The sequence below is a fragment of the Camelina sativa genome, chromosome 6, assembly GCF_030686135.1.
Source record: "Camelina sativa cultivar CO46 ecotype springtype chromosome 6, ASM3068613v1".
Taxonomy (NCBI): Eukaryota; Viridiplantae; Streptophyta; class Magnoliopsida; order Brassicales; family Brassicaceae; genus Camelina; species Camelina sativa.
Genome location: NC_141885.1, coordinates 7,391,798 through 7,416,043, shown reverse-complemented (window position 1 = coordinate 7,416,043; position 24,246 = coordinate 7,391,798). Strand labels below are relative to the sequence as shown.

Here is a 24,246-nt window from a genome sequence, read left to right as displayed (position 1 = left end):
AACAAACTCTTTGTCCTCGTTGGAACCATCTTACCAATCAAATCCTTATAGGAAAAAAGTGATGTAAATAAAACCAAAAGAACCGGATTAGATATGTTTCAACTTGGAACGACAATAACTAAACCTATATTGTCAAGAGTTTGATTTATTATTACACTTGCAATATTCTCAAAGAAAAATGCGAAAATAAATTCATACCTCTAGCTTAAGAAACTTAGTGATGACTCCCATCATTTCACCGCCATGGAAACGGCCAAGACATCCTCTTGCAGCTGCAGTCTCATTCAGCTCTGCAACTGAATCTCCACCAATTGCTGGAAGAGCTTCCCTACTCCCACTGTCTTCTTCTTTTCCGGTGACATCTTCACCTGATTCCACAACCGTTGGAAGTGGAAAAGGGTCCAAAGACGTCTCTAATAGAACTGATTCTCCTCCAACTGCGTTCACAAAGTCTCTTAATCGGCACATTGTGAATGGGACAGGCTCGAAGCTGTGGTCTCCATACTCAACAGGAGTAGAATGATCACCAGTCACACATAAGAAATACTGGTAATTTGTACAAGACTCAGCTTGCCATAGAAGCTTAGCAAGCTGACGTATCGCCTTATCCACAGCTTCTAAACCTCGAACTTTGAACATTGTCGCCTTGTCATGGCCAGCATCGTCTATAGCCTGCAAGAATATAAAATCAGACAGGAAACTTTGATGTTTTGGGATAAAAGACAGAAAAAAAAAGGTCGTTACCTTTATGTGAAGGAACCCGAAATCATAACCATCTGACCTTCCTGGTTTGTGCCCGTCCTCTCCCGGTACAAAGACATTAGGGCAGGGATTCATTGGAGCTGAGAGCGCATTGGCTATAGCAGTTGCTTTCGATGTCAGAAGCGTCCGGTAATCTCCAGTGGCTCCTGGAGCTTCTAGAATATCAATACCAAGAGACATACCAAGTCCTGCTATAATCTTTGTTGGTGCTACCATACACGGCCACAAGCCGTGCTTCTCTTGGAAAGGAGGTACCTAAATATACAAAACCCGTAAAAAGAGATGATGATACAAGAAAGCACTTATAAGCATTTCTACTACGAGGCAACATGATTCTGAAATACAGACCTCGATTCGAATACCACAGCCTCGTAAAAGGACGAGATTGGCAATATTCTTGCCTTGTGCAGCTCTCTCTGCATTAATCGGGTGGGAAACAAGAATGCGTGATATCTCCCTGGATAACTCGTTAACTACTTTAGCAGTGTGATTGGCTTCTTCTGATTCATCCAAAGGTTTAGCCTGAAGAAGCAAACGGTTATCTTTCAGTGGGTCTGTTCCAGATATATTCCCACTAAGTCTTGGCCCTTTTACAACCACACCACATCTATGTTCCGTTGCATATCTATAGGAACAAAAAAGCCAACCTTAAGCCAAAAAAACACAAGCCACCCAAAATCAACAAAGCCTCAGGAAAACATTTTGCAACCTGACTCTCACTTCATACTCAGGGAAAGATGGAAGTTTCATGCCATCAAGAGCTGCACAAAGTATAGGACCTTCTTCTTCGAAATGTCGATCAGCTCTCCTACTAACAACAATCCCAGATGTCTCATCCAAAGTTGCAAAATTAGACTGCAATAACAAAAACTAATCAGAACCTATAAATGACAAAACAATGTTACAAAACAAGAAGATTAAAAAAAAAAAGCACCACAAACCTTGAAAGCTATATCACCTGGTGACATTGCTAATCCAGCACCCATAGACTCAAACGCACCACGACCTCTGTAATAAACCCTTGGGTCATAACCCATGAGAGAGAGATGAGCTGTGTCACTACCACATCCTAATCCAACTTCAACTGGATCCATCAAACCATTGATCCCAGCTGATGCAATTGCATCTAGATTAGGTATATTTGCTGCCTGTAATGGAGTTTTGTAACCTAATTTTGGTATTGATACATCTCCTAAACCATCGATTAGGACAAAAGCTACTCTCATTTTCACTTCTCCGTGACCTTGTTCCATTGTTTTGTTCAAATGGGTAATCTTGCAAACGAAAAAAAAAAAAGGGGAAGAGGTTTTAAGAATTCAACATCAGAAACAAAAACGATATAATCTGATCGGACACAAATCAAAGTTTCGAACTTGTTTACCTGAGAAACAGAGAGAACTGATCTTTCAATTCAGAGAATGTAATTCTCGAGCATCAATGACAGATTGGTTTTTTGGCTTTCTCTTTGTTTATTTGTTTTAAAAGTATCTTTAAGGAAAGACGAATAAAGGATTTAGAGATTTTTAAACCCAACCGAATCGAAACAAAAAAAAATTGACCGGTTAAGTTTAAACCAGCCTTCGAATGGGTCTACTACAACTTTTGATTATTATATGGACAGTTGATGGGCCACTTACTAATTCTAACTTCTAAGTACACTAAAACCTCTATAAATTAATAATGTTGGGACCAATACATTTTATTAATTTATAGTGATATTAATTTATAGATATATTTTTAATTGTTTATTTTTTTTAAATTATGAATTGGAACAATTATAGCAAAATAAGATTAAACTTTCGGATGTTATAAATTTTATGGTTTAGGAATTGAACTTGTAATATTTATAAAGCATTATTGACAATAAATTACAAATACTATAAACAAATTGACTTATACACATGACATACATAAATTCAAATTTATGAATAATAATAATATTAATTCTCATATTTTAATAATCTGTCCAATTATCAAATTGTAAATGATGCATATCTAAAAATTAAAACTTTAAAATTTAATTATTTGTATGACATGTTATAAAATATTTTAGAGATATCATTATAGTTTGAAAATACAACATTACAAATGTTCTATAGAAATGAGTTTTAGGAGAAACATACACTATTATATCAGTATATATATATATATATATAAATTTACATGATTATTAATTTATGATATTATTGGGACCATATTTTACATTGAGATTTCAAAAAAATTGTTATCTTATTATCTTATCGAATATTGTTAATTTTTACACTGGCCCGACTTGGGACCAGCAAAATTTATTAATTTATAGTGATTATTAATTTATAGAGTATTAATTTATAGAGGTTTTACTGTAGCTTACTTTTAATATACTTATCCGAGGTCCATAACTATATTTTTGGGTCTCGTTTAAAAAATCGCTAGAACTAGTGAGACGTTCGGAATAGATGTTACTAATTCCTTGTTTGAGTTTAAGACTCTCTTTCTGAACTAAGTTGGAATAGAGCTTTGACTGGAAAAACCATTTTCCCTTTAGTTGATTCTAACCTGTTTACACTAGCGTTGTACGTTTTCATCAATGTTAGCCAAGATATTTTAAAGAGCTGAAGTTGGGCAAAGTTAGGTTTCTACTCTCAGGAAGTGATGTCTTCTGCAATGGATAGAGCTTTGATGGCCATGTCGCTGGAAGAGGAGCACGTTCCTTTCGATATGCCTGACTTGCCAGAATTCTTATCGGTTAAAGCAAACGTTCTAAGCTTAGTGGGGAGACTTCTGAACCCCAAATGTAAAGAACTTAGTTCGTAATATACCCCGTAAATGGAAGAAAGAAGGAAGAACAAGAGGAGTTGCGCTTTCAAAAGAAAAATTCTAGTTTTTCTTCAATTTTGAACACGATATGGAAGATGTGTTGCAGAAAAGGATCCATACTTTCAATGACTGGTCGGTGGTGGTTGACAGATGGTATGAAACTCCCCCACACGATTATCTGCAATTCACTCCTATTTGGGTTCAAATCTGGAATTTACTGATCAACTACTATACAAGCAATCATAGAGCTCGGAGAAGTAATTGGTTAGGTAATTGAGGTTGCTTTTGATACGGAGAAGCCACAACTGGAAAATTTTGTAAGGGTAAAAGTAATTTTGATGTCTCTAGACCACTTAGACGATCAAAGTTAATGAATTTACCTAAGGGTGGAACGACAAATGTTTTCTTCGAATACGAAAAGTCCAAAAGAGGTGTTTTGAATGTCAAAGTATGACACACAAGGTGGATGATTGTCCTTTGATTATCAAGAGGAAAAATGAGATGCAGGATGCAAAAAGATCAGGGATATCATTGGGTATTGCCAAACAAGATCCGATACTGAAAGAATCAGATCCTCTTTATGGAATCCTAAAAGAAGACCAAGTGGGAACTGATCCTCTAAGTGGTAGACCTAGGATTGCTCCAGCAGTGTTAGAAGGTATGAGGCAATACATGAGGGTATCTTCTCAAGAAAAGAGATTGCTTAGAGCTGACAAAGTTAAAGCATTTGTAGGAGAAGTGGAAAAGGATCCTCTAGCTGCAAAGTCTATTCTCAAATTGGAGTCGGCACCTATTTTCCATCATGATAAAAACAAGAATAAAGGGGTGGTGTTATCTTATGATAAGTCTGATCCAGCTTCGAGTGGTAAAGTGTTGTTGCCAAAAGATATTAATATGGGAGAGTATATCGGTGATACCACAATGAACAGGTTGAGTTATGAGCAAGGTGCTAGTTCCTCGTTAGTAGGATCTGGTGAATTCTTAACGTTATCCCAGCCGTTTCAGAACAATGCAACAGTTTATGGATCTAAACCTTTTGAGGTAGGATCCTTCAGGATTGTTCTGAATAAGGCCAAAAAATAAACCAAGGAAACGACCAACAAAAAGCAATAGAAATCCAAAACCGCTTACTCCAAGCGTAGGAAAGTTGCCAATGGAGATAAAGTCGGGATCAAAGACGGGAAGTTTGGAGAAAAGAAAAGCAGATGATGAGGATACAAGCACTGCAAAGGTGGCAAAGCTTAATTCTCAAGAGGTGAACCCAAAGGGGGGTTTGCCTAAAATTCAATGAGTATATTGAGCTGGAATTGTCAAGGTTTGGGACGGCCTCAAAAATTGACATTTCCTCGCCTAAAATAATTGCTTAAAAAACAATTCCAAGAGGTGTTGTTCTTGATGGAGACTATGTATAGGAGGGATTTTCTAGTTGATCTACAAGTTTGGTTGGGGTACGAAGGGGTGTATACAGTGGATCCTATTGGTAGGAGTGGTGGTCTAGCATTCTTTTGGAAAATCAGCATGAATGTAGATATTAAGTTTGTGGATAAGAACCTATTGGATGCTCAAGTTCAGTTTGCAGCTTCTAATTTTTTATTTCATGTGCGTATGGGGATCCAGATAGTAGTAAAAGATCAGTGGTGTGCGAAAGAATCGCTAGGATCAGTATAGGTAGAAGAGACAGATGGCTTATGCTAAGTGATTTCAATGAGATTCTGCACAATGGTGAAAAGTTGGAATGGACTAGAAGAAGTGATAATGACTCAAAAGACTTTGCTGAAATGATAAGAGTCTGTGGAATGTCAAAGTTGCCAAGTAATAAGCAGATGAAAAGGATTGAAAAACTAAAAGACAATAGTGGGAACTTCCAGTTCTCCGAGGCTGCAAAAGGCGAAGTAGCAACAACTTACTTCCAAAGGTAATTCACTTCCTCAAATCCAGCTAGCTTCTCAGACTAGTTTATTGGTTTCACTATAAGAGTTACTGACCAAATGATTGACGTTTTGATTGAGGGTGTTAGAGCATAACAAATAAAAGAGGCTATTTTCTCAATCAATCCAGCAAAAGCTTCGGGCCCAGATGGCATGTCAGCACTATTTTTCCAACAGTATTGGTCAATTGTGGGATCAAAAGTCATTTTGGAAGTAAAACAATTATTTCAGGATGGGATTCTTCCGATGGAGTGGAATTACACACATCTTTGCCTCATCCCAAAGACTCACCACCCTATAGAGATGGTTAATCTACGACCAATTAGTCTCTGTTCGGTTCTATATAAGGTTATTGCAAAAATCATGGTGAAAAGAATTCAACCCTTTCTGGATCTGATTGTGTCTGATACACAGTCAGATTTTGTTCCCGAAAGACTTATTACCAATAATATATTAGTGGCTAAGGAACTTTTTCATAGCCTCAGGGTGCATCCTCAAATAGCTTCGGAGTTTATAGCAGTTAAATCGGATATGTCAAAAGCCTATGACATAGTCGAATGGAGTTACCTTAGATCCCTCCTCTCGGCTATGGGGTTTCATCAGAAATGGGTCGCCTGGATAATGGTCTGTGTTTCTTCAGTCACATATTCAGTGCTTATCAATGATACTCCTTTTGGAATGATCATACCTGAGAGAGGATTGAGACAAGGAGACCCCCTCTCTCCCTTTATGTTTGTCTTTTGTACTAAAGGTATAACACATCTATTGAATAAAGCTCAACTGGAACAAAAGATCGATGGTATCCAGTTTCATCAGTATGGGCCAAGTGTGCATCATCTCTTATTTGCAGACGATTCACTATTCCTATGTAAAGCGTCAATGGAGCAGAGTCAGGTGCTGCACAACATTCTCAAGATCTATGGGGAAGCATCGAACCAATCTATAAATTTAACCAAGTCCTCTATAACTTTCGGAGCAAAGATTGTAGAAGCTACAAAACTAAGTATTCGAGATATCTTAGGGATACAAGCAGAGGGAGGAGCAAGAACATACCTTGGCCTATCGGAATGTTTCACTGGGTCTAAAGTCGATATGCTAAGTTATCTGAAGGATAGGCTAAAGTCTAACATGTTGGGCTAGTACACAATATTTTTATCACAAAGAGGAAAAGAAGTGTTGTTGAATTCGGTAGCTTTGGCAATGCCCGTCTTCGCTATGTCCTGTTTCAAGCTTTCAATTACGACTTATGAGAATATACAGAGTGCAGGGGCTTCTTTTTGGTGGAATGCAGATGAACATTCAAGGAAAATTCATTGGCAAAGTTGGGACAAATTGTGTGTACCAAAAGACTATGGAGGCTTGGGGTTCCGAAATATTCAAGTCTTCAATCAAGCATTCGTAGCAAAACAAGCATGGAGATTACTTCAATCGCCAAACTGCCTCCTCTCTAGGCTTATGAAAAGCAGGTATTATGACGATTCTGAGTTTTTGGAGGCTTCCATGGGAAAGAAGACCTTCTTCTGCATGGAGATGCATCCTCTTTGGACGGATGTTGCTGGAAAAAGGTTTGGTAAAGAAAGCATAGAATAGGGAGACAATAAGTGTCTGAACAGATAAGTGGATTCAAGATAATGAGTATAGAGCACCTTGGAGGAAGAATATGTTTTTTGAAGTAGTGTTCAAGTTCAATGAGCTTATTGATGACTACTAGTTTCTGGGACCAATAAATGCTCGAAGAACATTTTCTGCCCCAGGATATAATTAGAATAAAAGCCATAAACCCCATTGTCTCCCAACAAGATTTCTTTGCATGGAAGTTTAATAAAAGTGGAGATTTTTCAGTAAAATCAGCTTATTAGTTAGCCGACCAAGAAAAAAATGCCATTTTGATCAAAGTAGTCTCTACCATGCCATCCACTCTCGAGTTGAAAAATTTGGTATGGCGACTACAGACCGATCCATAGCTAAAAAAAATTGTTTGGAAAGTTTTGTCAGGATTTTTACCAGTAACAGAAGCACTAAATAGAAGAGGTATAGATATGGATAGTGTTTGTCAACTTTGTGGAAAAGAATGGGAGTCCATAAATCACTTTATCTTTACCTGTTCAACAGCTAGACAGATATGGGCTTTATCTGATTACCCTTTTCCGATTGCGGGTTTCCAAAATGGTTCGGTGTATTCCAATGTATATCATCTTCTAGAAAACAAAAACAATAAAGATTGGCCTATTTATCTGTGAAGGAGTTTTCCCTGGATAATATGGAGAATCTTGAAAAACAGGAATTGTTTGTGTTTTGGTGGGGTTAGTTTCTCTGTTGTGGAGTCAGTGGGAAAAATTAGAGAAGATGTAACAAAGTGGTTTGAGTCGCAGAGTGAAGAAATGATTGGAACCTCAGTACAGGGAAAACAATATTGCAGGGGGTGCCTGGTTTTTAGGAGATGAAAAAGGGGAAGTGTTGCTTCATATTCGAGCTTTTGGAAGTATTTTGAATGCGGAAGATGCAAAGTTCAGAGTGGTTTTATGGGCAATTGAAAGTATGAACAGACATAAGGTAAATAGAGTAATCTTTGGGGTTCAAGATAAAGGTATTGTGAAAGCGGTGGAGAGACCAATCGCTTGACCAAACATTGAAGCTCAGTCACTGGCTTTAAGTAGTTTTTTGGGAAGAATGCAAGAATGGAGAATGTGTACTAAAACGATCACATCAAACCGAGGTACAAACTTGATAGCACAAAGTGTTACAGGGGACCTGAGACTACAATCTTATGTAGAAAGGGGTTACCTAACTTGGATGGCTACTGTCTTCGAGGAGGAAAAAACTTGAACTCTCATTTTGTTGAGGATCGGTTTTCTCAGGTAGGGTTGTTTTTTGGTGAAAAATTTTAGTTAGGATAGACTAACTGAAAAAAGGTGAGTTGAGGTTTGAGTGGGCTTTTGTAAATCATACAAGTGTAGGGCCTTCAAGGCCATAATACAATATAAGTTCAGATGACAAAAAAAAGTGAGACGTTCGAAATAGGCTTGTTGCCTAAAAAAAATCAAAATATTTTATTAAATTAATAATATATTAAAAATATATAAATTAAAGTGAAATTGGCAGAAACAACTTAAACAAACTTTATACTTATCCTGCTAACTATTATAACCATCAAAAGCTATTTTATATAATACTAGATAAGGACCCGCCTGATACGGGTTTAAATTTTTGAAAATAAATTAAATTTAATAAAAATATATTAAAATTTATTGTACATTATTTATATTTTTTTTTGCTATAATACACTAATTTATATCCATATACTAATCTTTTATGTATATAACCATTTAAAGTGTATTTTTTAAACCTAGGTATAGTGTATGTTACAAATATATCACCAGCTAGAAAATGTTTCTATAAACAAATTAAACCAACAATTATATGTCTTTTTACTTTCACTTTTGTATAGTTTATTTAGTCTCTAAAATTGTTGGCTCAAAAAACATTTTGAATAAAAAATAAATTACATCACAATAGTGTATGACTAACCATGGAGAGAACTTCGGTTCTGCCCTCCTCCCTTATGGAGAAAACCTTGCGTCAAACCTCTTCTACCATTGAGAGAACCTTTCCTCCGCCTTCCTCCCTTGGGGAGATAACCTTGCGTCCAACCTCCTCCACCATAGAGAAAACCTTGGCTCTGCTCTCCTCCTGTGTGAAGAGAACATGTTTACGTCTTTTAGCTATCTCAAAGTGGCTTGCTCCAGCAACCAATGAAACTAAAGACAATTTTCCAACGTTACAAAATCTTTTGATAGTAACTAATGTTAAATTTCCCAATGTATTTCATGAAAGTTTCTTTGACACACCATGATGTATCCTCTATCTCCAGCCTCCTATGGATCTATCAACAACGATTTATGTTTTTCCAAACTATCTATGTTTGTTGTAGGCTTGTGTTTAATTAGCCTATTTTATCCAACCATTAGGTTGATAACCTTCTCCTCTTTATCTCCTTTTGAGATTGAACGAATGGTAACAATTATGTTTGCACAAAAAAATGTTCTATGACCAACCAATTAAGGTTGAGAAATTAGAAGAAAATTAATTTTACATAATAAATAAAATAATAGAAAATTATAAGCATGGTAATATATGAATCTCAAATAATTCAAAGATGAAAATATTTAAATAAAACAATATAAAACTACTACAATAAATTTTAAAATACAGTATTAGAAAAAGAAGATGCATATATTAATCTTGCATTTTTTTTTGATTCAACATATTAATCTTACCTATTCCTAACTGAAAAAAATAGAAAGTAGGAGTATATTTTGGTTTTAAAAAATAAGGAAAATTTGTCTTCCCATTAAAAAGGTTTGACCAATAAAACAAAGTTGAAAACAATAAGTTTGAATAAATTATTTTATTAGATGAATAATATGAGACGATCTATGTTTAAATAAAAGTGAGTATTTACATTTTTTAGAATTAATAATTTTCTATATATTTTTCTTAATCCTTTTTCTATATTATGAGAAAATTTATTCCATTGAGCCTATTATTTTTAAAAAAAAATTATTGCTTTCCACTTTCTTTTAAGACGTACTACCGTTCAACGTAAGAACGCTTTTGTTTAGTTGATCTAGTGGTATCTAATCTCTGTTGTTATCTTGCATTTGTGTGTTCATCTTTTTTTATGCTACATGTCCTGCAAATTAATAGAAATAATAATAACACTGTGAAAAATTTGTTAATCCCAAAAACTTTAGTTATTATGCATAAGAAACCTTGTTAACACTTCAAAGTCAAAGATTGCGTAGTATGCATTATGAAATTGAGAAACGAAACAAAATTCAAAGAAAAGACGACAAAAACACGTGGTAATATCTAGAAATATTTTTATATAGTTACTTCGATTAGACAACAAATAAATTTCATATAAGCTAGAGGGGTGAAATTATTTTTTTTGGTGAAAAATATGTCATCATCTATTTGCTTATATGGAAGGATGTATTTACAATCTTTTTCCTTTTAAGATTAACAAAGTTTCTTTTTAATATAATAAGAATACAATTATCTTATGCATCGTTTTACCAATCTTCTAAACTGTGATTTCTGATCGTTAAAATTGACACGTGTTGATCTGATGAGTTACTATCTTTGATGTGTGATTTCTGATCGTTAAAATTGACACATGTCACCATCTTATGAGTTCTTAACTTGGATATTTAATCGTTAAAACTGACACATGTCACGATCTGGTGAGTTTTTATTGTGATCTCTAATCATTAAAATTGAAACGTGTCACGATCTCGTGGTTATTAATTTTGAAAACCAAGCTTTATATAATAAGATTTACATTACTAACCTTGTTGCATGATCAACAATTGTCTACCCTTTGTATCTCTCTTACAAGCCAAAGAACGTCAGTGTTAGGTTACGAAGGAGAGAGAGTTTTTTCCTGGATTGTAGAAAGATTCGCCAGCGATTCACGGAGAGAGATCTGGCATGAACTGTGACTAGGTCGGAGGGAACGATGGCTAGATGGCTAGGAGAGACTGGGAATCGATTCGGCAAACAGGGATTTCGATTGGGCGCTCGAGTATTACTTTTTCTTCTCTCTAATCACAGAACATAAAGTATTTTTTTTTTTGTTTTTCTGGGTCATCTTCTCCGGCGAGAGAGAAAGAGAAATGGACTCTCCGTTATCAAAACCAGATGCGTCGAAAGAGAAATTAGTGGGTTCACCAGGACCATCAACAACGACGGCTGATTCAAAGTCGATGAGAGGTTGTGGACTCGCTAATCTTACATGGGTTAGTGTTGATAAAGTGGAGCTTCGTCAGAAGTTTATGATGTTTGAGTATCGTAGTCTAGTGATGCGTGAGTATCTCGGTCTAGCTATGCGTGACTGTATCAAATGGAAATATTCAACCTGATTTATGTGTTCATGCCCCCAATGGTTGTTTTCATGTGTGACTGTCGATCCCACATTTGGTTCAACATTTTATTCCATTTTTTAATTTTGCAAACAATTATTCTATATCATGTTCCTTTGCAATGCTATTACCCAGTTTGAGTTCTAAATGTAGTATCAAATAGGATTTACTGAACCTTTTTTATGCGTTAAATTCAAAATTGTTTTAATATATGGATTAGCTTTGCACACGAAATGATAAGCTCTGCAGAGTAATTTTAAATTCATTTGACTAATTTTCATTACCGCATGGTCACTAAACTATAGCTAAAGAGACATAGGCTGCCACATTCCCCTTGATGTTCACATATTTTACCTTCTCTTACCTTAATTTATTTACACATTTTGCATGTTTTACTAGCGTGTTAGGTCATCATTGAGTAGTTTTAGGGCTGTTTATGCATTAGGGTAGATTTGCATTGCATTGCATTGTTTCTTGCATAAACAGGTGATTTAGGACCCAATGGAGCATGGATAAGTGCTGAGGGAGAGTGAAGCCATCAAGAGAAGCAGACAAAGGAGCTAGAGCAGAAAAGAATCAAGGTCCGGGAGTTCACTCGACCACCACACTCGACCAGACACTCGACCGTGTGCTGAGAGGGACTCGACCGACTGAAAGGAGCAGAAGAAGACCTGACTCGACCATGCACTCGACCAAGCACCTGATCGAGTCAACCGAGCCGTCTCTCTATTTTGTCCTGTAGCCACTTTAGGGCTTCCCTACTTTTCTATATATACCCTTTGTATTCTATGGCCGCTGACAAGCCACTTTACAGAGGAAAAATATCACAAAAACCTAGTTTTTACCCTTTTTGGGATTTTAGCTTTTAAGTTTACATCATCAACAATTTTAAGCTTTTTCCTTAGATTCTCATACTTTGTGGCTTCTGTAACTTTCTGGGTATTGAGAATCTAAGTTTATTTCCTTGAAAAAAGTTGTAGATCTTCATCGTACCTTTCTAATCATGCAAGTTTCATTGATTTATGGGTTTATGATTTTGTTCATCATGTGTTGTTCATCTGAGTAGTGTGTTAGGATCTTAGGGATAGATTAGGCTGGATGAGAGTTATGGTAGTTTAGACTGACCAAGCTTGATTGTTTAAATATCTCTTCTGGTTGGGTGTGCTCTAAGCTGTTCTTATATCTGAGAGGGTAAGAACAGATCCAAGGTTGCTTAGCATCATACCAATGTTTAAGCTTCTGGATAATACTAATGCTGGAGATTACTGTTCCTATCCCAAGAGATTGGTTGTGCAGGAAGGTTTTTGACATATGATGATCTGGATCTTTATGCCTGCTTTTATATGCAATATCTAGTGAGAACTAGATCTAGGAGTATCTAAGCTTGATTGTTATTGTCATGAGAATGGATTAACAAGTATTGGAAGATCATTGTCTAGAGATAACTCACTGTTGACTAAGGTTTGTTGGTCAGTTTAGATTAGTATAGCTCAAGTCTAGCCCATGAATCCATCCCTAGGACCTTCTGTGTTTATTGATGTCTCTATTTGATTGCTATTATCCGCTTTCTGTTTAATTTACTTTCAACCTGCTCTGTTTGATTGTTAAGTTCTGAATCTGTTCTTCGTAGCTTCCCACTCGACCCAATACTCGATCGAGCATATGATCAAGTGCCTGCTCGAGTTCGTTTCCCACTACTTGCTTTATGTCTTGCATCTTTCTAATTTCATTCATGTTTCATTGCATATTTTAGTTTCATTCATGTTTCATTGCATTTTAGCTTGGGTCTGTTGTCTGATTGCATCATTCATAAATTCATAAGTATTTCAAAACCACCAAAAAAAGATATATTTCAATTTGGCGCCGTTGCCATTTGAGTAGTTGTTTGTGACAGTCAGGATTTACACAAGTTTAAGATTAAGTTCTATTGTTACACTTGATCATTATTGATTTGAATCTTCATCTGCTTGGTTGTTTTGAGTTTCAGGTACCAACTCGACCGTTTGCACGTTCGAGTCACCAAGTCGGATTCAGTCAGTCTTCTAGTTTCGGTCAGTTCGATCCTCAACTCGAGCCAGTGCTTGACCAAGTGTCAGTTCGAGTGGTTGATCGAGTCACCAACAAAGGTTCACTCGAGCCAGTGCTCGACCGTCTGTCAGTTAAAGTAGGTGATCGATTCCGTACATGCAAACCAGATCGAAAGGAAACAAGAACCTTGAAAGATACATTGAGCACATCAACTGTTTACCAAGAGATCTGAGGCAACAGAAAACCAGAATTTTTCAGGAGCAAGAACACCTGCTGCTCATAGATCCACCCATGCAGAGACAAAGACAGATTGGAGCAGGTGATGTTCCAAACACTCACACATAAAGGGCAGGAATAGTTCCACCTGCATTAGCAAATAATAATTTTGAGATAAAAAGTGGGCTGATTACTATGATTCAGTCAAACAAGTTCCAAGGTCTGCCTATGGAGGATCCCTTAGACCATCTTGATGAGTTTGATAGGCTTTGTGGCCTGACCAAGATTAATAGAGTAAGTGAAGACAGTTTCAAGCTCAGACTCTTCCCATTTTCTCTTGGAGATAAAGCTCACTTGTGGGAGAAGACTTTACCAACAGGAGCAATCACAACCTGGGATGGCTGCAAAAAGGCTTTCCTGGCCAAGTTCTTCTCTAATTCTAGGACTGCTAGAATGAGGAATGAGATATCTGGTTTTGCATAGAAAAATAATGAGACTTTCTGTGAAGCATGGGAAAGTTTCAAAGGCTACCAAACCCAATTTCCTCATTATGGGTTTAGTAATGAGTCCCTACTTAGCACACTGTACAGAGGAGTTCTACCAAAGATCAGAATGTTGCTGGACACTGCATCAAATGAACTTTCTCAACAAACATGTGGATGAAGGATGGGAACTGGTAGAAAATTTGGCTCAGTCAGATGGGAATTACAATGAAGACTATGATAGGACTGTCAGATTTGTTGAACCTGCCCAGGATGAGAAGTACAAGAAAGATTTGAAGATTGTGCATGGCAAGTTAGACAAGATTCTGCTTAGTCAACAAACTAACATTCACTTCCTTGCTGATGAAGACACAACAGTTCAAGCTGGGGAGAATGAAACGGCTGAGTTGTGTTATGTTCAGAATCAAGGTGGTTTCAAGCCTTACAACCAGTTCAAGAACAACAATCTGTCTTACAGAAGTAATAATGTGGCAAACCCACAAGACCAAGTTTATCCAGCTTAACAGCCCCAGCAACATAACAATTATGTACCCAAGCAGAAAAACCAAAGTTTCCAGGCTCCAATGTGTCCCCCACCAGGGTTTCAGACTAACCAGAGCCAGGAAACAGATTTAAGAGCTATGATGCAGCAAATGCTACTTGAACAAGAAAATGGGCAGTTTGAGACAGCAAAGAAGTTGGCTGAGTTAAAGTAGAGGCTGGATTCTTCTTACAATGATCTGAATATTAAGTTTGAGAGTTTGAATTCTAAACTCAAGTTCATGGAGAGCAACATAGCTTCTACATCAGCACCTAAGCCAAACCAACTAACTGGTAAGGCTGTTCAAAACCCAAGAGAGTTCACAGCTAAAGCAATCCATTTCTATGAGGAAGCTGTCATTGAGGACAGTGAAGTCCAAGCTGGGGAGGATTTTTCACAAGACAAGGCTCAAAGTAAAGGTTTTACACAGCAAACAGAAAACAGAGTACCACTCGACCGTGTGCTCGACCACTCACACGATCGAGTGCATGATTGAGTGGCTGATCGAGCTGATTCCGTAGAAGGCCTTAAACCTGTTAGATACATCCCTCTTGCTTACAAGCCTCCTCTACCATTCCCAGGGCGTTTCATGGAACAAAAACTCAAGGAACTCAGGGAAATATTGAAAAAAAAAGAATTGATGACTTTGAAAGAAGAGGTTATCATTCAGTACAAAGAAGAAGAGAGAGGACCTGCTTTGGAACAGTATGCTTCATACCCTCTCTACCAAAACATACTACTTGAGATATCACAACAGAAGGCTCAGAATCAGGATAAGAAGGATCTTGAGGAGATTGAGGGAGCCATCATTCCAACCAAACTTGAAGACCCAGGTCCATTTGATCGACCTTGCTCTTTCAATTACTTGCATTTCAACAAATGCTTGTGTGACCTAGGAGCATTTATTAGTGTAATGCCCTACTCCATTCCACAGAAGCTTGGGCATACTGAATTCAAGCCTAGTAACCTCTACTTGTGTCGAGCTGATGGATCACATAAGGATGTGGTTGGTAAGATGGAAAATTACCCAGTCAAGATAGACAAGGCCAGAATTCCCACTGATTTCCTCATTATAGACATGGATAAGGAGTTTGAAGACCCTATCATCCTAGGAAGACCATTCCTAGCCACTGCTGGAGCTGTAATTGATGTCAAGGAAGGGCTGATAACCTTGAATATAGCTGAGGGTCTGATCATAAAATTTGATATCAACAACCCAACCAACTTGCCCTCTATAGGCCAGCCTTTTGTTCTTAAAGACAAGAGAGATCATGAGGTATCAAGTGAAGTGGGAAGTCCAAGGGCTAAGTTCTTTTCTGATGAGCATTCAGTTGAAAAGTTCAAGGGTTCAGTTCAAGAGTTGACTAGCTTGGTGAAGGAACTTCAGGTTCAGATCAACAAGAGGTCTTTGAAGAAAGAAAGGCCAAGGTTCAAACTTAAGCAAAAACAATGTTCAAGTTTAAAGGGTGAAGTGATCAAGAATCAGCTTCACAGTGATCAAGTTACACCAGGGAGGATCTCATCACCTTCTTGGTCTCCAAACCAAGCCTGAAAAGGCATCAAAAGTCAAGCTCAGTGACTTTAAACAAGCTCACTAGGGAGGAAGTCCCTTAGGTATCATTATACATAAGTCTTATTTTCCTTGTAGTTTTGATATTTTTCTTTCATATTTGTGTTGGAAAGGCCTTTATTAGAGAGAATAAATGGGTTTAGGAAGAATTGAACTTGTAGGAAGGTGTTTTTGGGGCCACTCGACCAGCCCACGAGGGGTACTCGATCGAGTGACTAGAAGCCCAGGCCCACTCGGTTAACTTTCTCTTTTGCTCGATCGAGTGGAGGGAGAAGCAATTTCAAAAAGTGGGGTCGAGTGGTGGGGTCGGGCATGTGCCAAGATGAGTCAAAGATTCCAATTTCAAATTCAAATGGTAAAAACGCTCCACCTTGTTCCCTTGTCCCCTCCACTCCTTTATAAGAGCATAAATTCGAGCATAAGCTCCATACAATCTCTCTTGAATAAGCATTTCAGATTCTTGATAAAAACCTCTTTTAAAAGTTTAAGGTTCAATTCCTTCATTCCTTTTGGTTTACTAACCTATTAATTGGAGTTTTGAGTTTATTCTTTCAAGTTTCTTTTGAAATGACCTCACAAGAAAGAGCTGCTGCTCGCCGAGAAGCTGCTAAGCTTGTAGCTGCCAGTTTTCCTGAGCTTCAAAAGGTACCCTACAATCCAAGAGAAACTGGGGAAGACACTCGACATAGGACTCGACCACGCACTCGGTCGAGTGACTCATCGAGTCGTAGAGCACAACAAAACCAAATTGAGGAAGAAGATTGGGTCATGAGTGAGAGTGAGGGTGAGTTGGTGTTTGACTTCTCTAAGCAAAGAAGACATAAGGCAAAAGGGTAGAGGCCAGCTCAAGAACACCAAGAAGAAGAGAATGAAAGTGAAGAAGAAGAAGAAGAGATGGAAGAAGAAACTGGTTCTCAAGCCCCAAGCCAACTCTATGAAGCCTTCATGAAGATGAGCTTCCAAGGAACAAGATATCCCCATAAAGAAACCATGGAGAAGATGGGTATGGCTGAAGATGTTGAGTTTCTGTTTGAGAAATGCAACCTAAGCAAATTCATGGGTTTGTGCTTGGAGGGGTATAGGGAAGAGAGTTGTGAGTTTCTATCCACCATCAAGCTTCATCTCTTCACAAGCATGGACCAAGACATGGGAGCTGGTTACATTGACTTCACCATCAAGGGCAAGAAGTATAAGTTGTCACTCAAGCAGCTAGCCACACTCTATGGGTTCGAAGTTGGAAGTGAAGAGGAAGTGGTCATACCCAAGGAAGAACTTTTTGTTGTTTGGGAGACAATTGGAGACAACAAGCTTTATTCTTCTTCCAAAACCAAGAGTTCTGAAACATGTTCTTTTCTGGTGGTTTTGAAATACTTATGAATATATGAATGATGCAATCAGACAACAGACACAAGCTGAAACCAAAGATATATAATAAGGTGGAATGCAAGAGGTTTCAATTACTCTTATGCAGTTGCACTATAAGAGATGTCAATCCATAATGAGTATGATGCAAGCAGTCAAGATGTAAACACTTATCTAAGTTAAGCCAAATATGAAAATGGTTTTGGTGTAACAGTTTGATGACAAAAATGTAAATGCAAGATAATAACTGAAACTAAAATATGCAATGAAACATGAATGAAATTAGAAAGATGCAGGACATAAAGCAAGTAGTGGGAAACGAACTCGAGCAGGCACTTAATCATATGCTCGATCGAGTATTGGGTCGAGTGGGAAGCTACGAAGAACAGATTCAGAACTTAACAATCAAACAGAGCAGGTTGAAAGTAAATTAAACAGAAAGCGGATAATAGCAATCAAATAGAGAAATCAATAAACACAGAAGGTCCTAGGGATGGATTCATGGGCTAGACTTGAGCTATACTAATCTAAACTGACCAACAAACCTCAGTCAACAGTGAGTTATCTCTAGACAATGATCTTCCAATACTTGTTAATCCATTCTCATGACAATAACAATCAAGCTTAGATACTCCTAGATCTAGTTCTCACTAGCTATTGCATATAAAAGCAGGCATAAAGATCCAGATCATCACATGTCAAAAACCTTCCTACACAACCAATCTCTTAGGATAGGAACAGTAATCTCCAGCCTTAGTATTATCCAGAAGCTTAAACATTGGCATGATGCTAAGCAACCTTGGATCTGTTCTTACCCTCTCAGATATAAGAACAGCTTAGAGCACACCCAACCCAGAAGAGATATTTAAACAATCAAGCTTGATCAGTCTAAACTACCATAACTCTCATCCAGCCTAATCCATCCCTAAGATCCTAACACACTACTCAGATGAACAACACATGATGAACAGAATCATAAACCCAGAAATCAATGAAACTTGCATTATTAGAAAGATAAGATGAAGATCTACAACTTTGTTCAAGGAAATAAACTTAGATTCTCAATACCCAGAAAGTTACAGAAGCCACAAAGTACGAGAATCTAAGGAAAAAGCTTAAAAGTGTTGATGATGTAAACTTAAAAGCTAAAATCCCAAAAAGAGTAAAAAAATAGGTTTTGTGATATTTTTCCTCTGTAAAGTGGCTTGTCAACGGCCATAGAGTACAAAGGGTATATATAGAAAAGTAGGTGCTCGGTTGACTCGACCAGGTGCTCGGTCGAGTGCATGGTCGAGTCAGGTCTTCTTCTGCTCCTTTCAGTCGGTCGAGTCCCTCTCAGCACACGGTCGAGTGAACTCCCGGACCTTGATTTTTTTCTGCTCTAGCTCTTTTGTCTGCTTCTCTTGATGGCTTCACTCTCCCTCAGCACTTATCCATGCTCTATTGGGTCCTAAATCACCTGTTTATGCAAGAAACAATGCAATGCAATGCAAATCTACCCTAATGCATAAACAGCCCTAAAACTACTCAATGATGACCAAACAAGCTAGTAAAACATGCAAAATGTGTAAATAAACTAAGGTAAGACAAGGTAAAATATGTGAACATCAAGTTCAAAGATAAGGAGTCCAGTCCTAAGGTACTTTCACAAAGCTTTAGCAAAAACATTCTTTGCTAGGAAGGAAACTGGAAACTTGAATGAGGGAGAACTTAAGATGATTGATGTAGCACTCTATGGGATCAGCACACAAGCAAGAGATGAGACTGTTATCCTTGGAGGTAGTGTGGATACAGATTTGGCTATGGTCCTCATTGACCAATTCATCTATTATAGAAGTTGGGTTAGCAAGCTGCACAAGAGGAACTCAACTGGAGTTCTAACCATTGGAGGTATCATCACTCCAATCCTTGTAGCTGCAAATGTACCACTTCAAGGAGAGAAAGCCAAACCAAGATGGATAGATGATGTTCACATATTTTACCCTGTTTTCCCTTAATATATTCACATCTTTTGCATCTTTTGCTATCCTTTTTGACCATTATTGCATAGCTTTAGGATTGTTCTTGCATTAGAGTTTAGTTGCATTACATTTGCATCTTTTCATGCATAAACAGGTGATTTTGGAGCTTAAGGAGCATGGAAGCAATGCTGAGGAGAAGTGAAGCAATCATGAGGAGAAAGCAAGAGAGTTAAGGCTGAAGAACCAAGGTCCAGAGTCCCACTCGACCGCCCACTTGACCAGACACTCGACCGTGTGCAGAGAGGGACTCGACCGAGTGGAAGGAGCATAAGAGGATCCAACTCGACCGGTCACTCGACCGAGCACCGGGTCGAGTTGGCCGAGCCGCCTAGCTATTTTGTCTTTTAGCATTTTTAGGGCTTCCACTACTTTTTCTATTTAAAGGCCTTGTACCAGCAGCCACAAAGGAGTCCAGCTTTTCAGAGAGTCAAAAACCTAGTTTTTACCTTTTTGGGGAATTATTCCTTTTGCACTTTTATTTTTAGATCTTGTACCTCCTTGAAGGAGAAAAACATACGATTCTTGGATTTTGTTGGTTCCATAACTTTCAAGATATTAAGAATTCATGTTTGATTTCTTCTTCAATATTGTAGATCTTTGCTTTATTTTTCTATTGATGCAAGTTTCGGTATTTTTTGGGTTTATTACTTTGTTGTTCATTATGTGTTCTTGTGAGTAGTTGCTTAGGATCTTGAGGATGGGTTAGGCTGGGTTGTGTTTGAGGTTTGTTTGATTTGGTCAAGCTTGATTGTTGTAGATCTCTTCTAGGCTAGATGTTCTTAATGCTGGTCCTATAACTGAGAGGGTAGGATCTGATTTCAAGCATCTTAGCATCACACCAATGTTTAAGAAGCATAAATAAGGCTAGATCTAGAGTTTACCATTAGGCTGGCTAAGAGATTAGAGGTCTTGTTTGGTATTTGACATATTGCTTAATGCCTACTTGTGTAGATTCTTTACTTTGTGAGAACAAGTCTAGAGATGCATGAGTTTGATTGTTTCTTGCCATGAGAGTGGATTAAACATGTCTTAGAAATATATGTCTAGAGATTAGCTCAAGTTGTTTGAGATTTGTTGACCAAGTTAGATGACCTCAATCATAGTCCAGCCCATGAATCCCTCCTCAAGGCCTTCCTTGTTTATTGATTTCCTAGTTTAAATCTTGTTGTTTGATCGTTGTTTGATTTGCTTTTGTATTGCTCTGTTTTTCTTGCATTGCTCTGTTTTCCGGATTTGTCCAGCTCGACCCTACACTCTATCTACACTCGATCGAGTGCTTGCTCGAGTTCATCCCCAGAACTTTCATTTATGCTTTGTAGTTGTCCTGTCTTATCTCTTGTCTCATTCTAGTTGCATTTTTGTTGCATTTACTTAGTGTCATGTTCATTACTTGCCTTGCATTAGTTCATTACCATAATTTCTATTTCTGTTCTAGCTTCATAACTGTTATAATCATTCTGTTTCATTTACATTTAGCACCTAGTTCTAGTAGCTTTTACATTCTGCATTTTACATTTCATCATAGGATTGTTAGTGACAAACATCCTTAATATTTGGCTTGACTTAGACATATATGCACATCCCGATTGCTTGCAAACACTCAGATTGGATTGACACCTCTTATACTACAACTGCATAAGGGGAATTGAAACACCATGCTTTCACCATTGTTCATCATCATAACATTCATTCACATTCCATCACACACACAAGAAAGATACTAGTTTCAATAGACACCCAATATCTCACTTCCCACCCTCATTCTAGCAAAGGAGTTGCACCATGGGAAGCACCTCTTAAACTTTGAGCATCCAACAGTGGGGAAGACTCAGCTTGTTCTACCTAATCAAGCACTCACCACCATAAGAGAAGGGCTAAACATTGAATTTTACCCAGCTGCTGAATTCTTGTTTGATGGTACAGCCCAAGTAAGAGAGGATCAAACTAGAGTTGTGGAGATGACTGATGGGGAAGAACAGTTTTATTTTGAAGAGTATGAACCAAGCCTAAGAGATAGTAGAGGGGTTAGAGAGACAAGCAAAAGGGTAACATTTTTACAAAAGTGGAACAAGTGGCATGGGAAGACTGTGGATAAATTGAAGAAGAAGATGGGTAAGATGGCTAAGTCCATAAAGAGTTTGAAGAAGGAAATTGCTGAGCTAAAGAGTGGAGATTCATCACCAGCACCATCAAGACCTTTGAGGAGGAGCATCTCAACTAGAGCATTGTCCAGTGCTGAAAATCCGGTGATACCAGCCAGAGCTTCACTGCACGAGCCAATTCAGAGGGAGAGAGGTTCAGACCGCACAGAACTTCAGTTTCCGAGGCACTCGACCGGTGCACTCGAGAACCCACTCGACCGAGCACCTACGATGTACTCGATCGAGCACCTGCCCAGACATCCCTATGGCGTTCCAGCTCCAACAGGTTATCCACCTTATCCATATGGTCCAGCTTATCCACCTTTTCTACCTCAGTACTTCATGGACCCAGCCCTTCTGCAACAATACTATGAGCACCCAGGTAAACCATTCTACCCACAACAGGCCACTCGACCAGCCAGCTCGACCCAGCACTCAACCGAGCGCTCGATCGAGTCGCAACCGATGGCCATAGTCGAGTTCCCTGTTTCTCCACTTCAAAGTCAGAGTCAAGACCCCAGCTACACATTTGACAGCATGAACGAGGATGTGGACAGCTTCTTCCAACATCCATAAGGTACCAATTTCACCTTTACCTTGTAAATACCATTGCATTTCTTGTTCTGTTTTTATTTTAAGTCTATAATCCTCTTTCCAATTTCTCTTACAAAAAGGACTTTGTCATTTAAGTTTGAGGGAGGGTTTGAGATGACATTTGACATTGTTTTCTATTTTCTTAGTTCAAATTTTTAGCATTATCATATTAGAATTTGCATTTCATCTAAGGTATAGAAAATACCAAAAAATTTGAAATTTTTTCACAAAAATATTTAAAAAAAAAACTGAGTGTTCATGTAGTTTTCATTGCATATTAGGATCTTGTTAGTATGTTCCATGTAGGACTGTTTCATATTGCATTAGAGGTCAATGATGAGTTTAGCCTTGTTAACTTGCTTGAATTCACTAAACTAGGATCAATGCCCAAGTTAATAGTACTTTGATGCTGGTTGAGTGGCTAGAAACATAAGATTGAACCAAGTCTAGAATTCTTATATTGCATTCTGTCTAAACTGAAGCATGTTGTGATATGAAACCATTTCCTATTTATAAGAACCTAATATTGACTCTTAAATATCAGTTTGTGCAATGCTTTAAACTCATGGATACATTATACATATTTGGATCATCTTTCCCATTTTTACCACTCTTGTTGATCCATGTAGCTGCTTTCATCATCGAATCAGTTTCCCCTACCCTTAACCAACCTTTCTTTCAAACCATGTTAAATCTTGTGAGTGTGAGGCTTATTTTGGGATTGAGCTTGGTAGAAAGTGTTAGGTTTGAACTGACAAAAATAAAACTTTGTGTAGTTCTAGTTTATATTTTTCAAACTAGATAGGATTAGGAGGTTTTAAAGATATGTTTCCTTTTCAGTGCGTGTGCAGCACTTGGGACTATAATCGTAATTTTGAATACCTCTTGGTTAGTCATCTAATTTATCGGATTAACGTGTTTGGGGTTATTACCATATCATTTTTAAATGTTTTTATACAAAAAAAAAATTGTAAGACGCTGATTTGAAAATTTACTTTCTATCTCCAAAAACACACAAGTTAATTATGAGAACTCAAAAATATTATGCAATATAATAATTTCTCTTCATGATCAAGTTTTTAAAAGTTTTATTAATAATATATCAAAATGATATCTACTTAGCAAAGAATTCAAGTCTATTTTTTAATTTTTAAATATTATATTTCATGATAAAACATTTTTTTCAAATACGTATAAAAATTATATATATCGAGAATAAAATTATAACAATGACAATATGAAGGATTCTTTTGACTATATACATTATCTTAAACTCTGCGTGTATTTTATATATAAATAGATCGTTGCAAGTACTACTAATCCAACGCTGGTGATATGTGTAAGAAGTTGAGTGACACAACTACTTTGTACAAGCTCAACAGGTATGATAGTATCCTCATCATTAAGTTGTAGAAACTAATGATTCAGTAGTAATGATACATACCAGAAAATCATGCAGAAAATGGCATGTTGGCCATGTCGAAGAAAACTAACGTCACAAAATAATGTTTTTGGAAATTTCTAATGCACCAGTGAACCAAAAATATATGTTATATATAAAATACAATTTTATTCTTTTAACTCTATATCATGAAATGGTAAAAAAATGTAGATCAATTCAGTTTCATTGGGTTTGACGTTAACCGAACACGTTTAGATAATCTGGCTCCGAATGGTGAAAGCAGTTCAAGCGTTGCAGATCGTGCAGATCATGCTGAACAAGTGTAGATCATGCAGATCATGCTGAACAAGTGTAGATCATGCTGGAAAATTGCAGATTATGCTGATTGAGCAGTCCAAATTCTATGCTTGAATGGTAAAAGCAGATCAAACAGTGTAAATCAAATATTAAACTGTAAATTATTTAAAAACACATCC

General features: G+C 37.4%; 3 protein-coding genes and 1 non-coding gene across 4 annotated transcripts; 2 read left to right on the top strand and 2 right to left on the bottom strand.

The window, feature by feature from the left end:
• Positions 1-45: 45 nt before the first annotated feature.
• LOC104790610 (uncharacterized) lies at positions 46-2,299 on the bottom strand. Its single transcript, XM_010516389.3, has 6 exons — positions 2,144-2,299; positions 1,704-2,036; positions 1,472-1,617; positions 1,111-1,387; positions 745-1,017; positions 46-672 (listed from the first exon to the last, which is right to left on the bottom strand). Exons 2-6 carry the CDS (start codon positions 2,013-2,015, stop codon positions 193-195), a joined length of 1,488 nt encoding a protein of 495 aa, XP_010514691.2. The 5' UTR covers positions 2,016-2,036; positions 2,144-2,299; the 3' UTR covers positions 46-192.
• A 1,097-nt stretch (positions 2,300-3,396) lies between these two features.
• LOC147942382 (uncharacterized) lies at positions 3,397-3,838 on the top strand. The gene is made up of 2 exons (XM_087456036.1): positions 3,397-3,538; positions 3,657-3,838. The coding sequence occupies exons 1-2, from the start codon at positions 3,397-3,399 to the stop codon at positions 3,836-3,838; spliced, it is 324 nt and encodes a 107-aa protein (XP_087312162.1).
• A 173-nt stretch (positions 3,839-4,011) lies between these two features.
• LOC147942381 (uncharacterized) lies at positions 4,012-4,644 on the top strand. Its single transcript, XM_087456035.1, has one exon. It carries the CDS (start codon positions 4,012-4,014, stop codon positions 4,642-4,644), a length of 633 nt encoding a protein of 210 aa, XP_087312161.1.
• A 9,463-nt stretch (positions 4,645-14,107) lies between these two features.
• Positions 14,108-14,214, bottom strand: LOC147942380 (small nucleolar RNA R71). The gene has a single exon (XR_015560508.1). It is a non-coding gene; the product is annotated as a small nucleolar RNA R71 (small nucleolar RNA).
• Between the last annotated feature and the right edge of the window lie 10,032 nt (positions 14,215-24,246).

Excerpts from the sequence above, each read along its gene's own strand:
- LOC147942382 (XM_087456036.1), top strand. The coding sequence starts at position 3,397 with ATGTCTTCTGCAATGGATAGAGCTTTGATGGCCATGTCGCTGGAAGAG. Across the intron at positions 3,539-3,656 it reads GAGACTTCTGAACCCCAAAT|ATGTGTTGCAGAAAAGGATC; the intron begins GTAAAGAACTTA and ends ACGATATGGAAG.
- LOC104790610 (XM_010516389.3), bottom strand. The coding sequence starts at position 2,015 with ATGGAACAAGGTCACGGAGAAGTGAAAATGAGAGTAGCTTTTGTCCTA. Across the intron at positions 1,618-1,703 it reads CAGGTGATATAGCTTTCAAG|TCTAATTTTGCAACTTTGGA; the intron begins GTTTGTGGTGCT and ends TTGTTATTGCAG. Across the intron at positions 1,018-1,110 it reads GCTGTGGTATTCGAATCGAG|GTACCTCCTTTCCAAGAGAA; the intron begins GTCTGTATTTCA and ends TTGTATATTTAG.
- LOC147942381 (XM_087456035.1), top strand. The coding sequence starts at position 4,012 with ATGACACACAAGGTGGATGATTGTCCTTTGATTATCAAGAGGAAAAAT.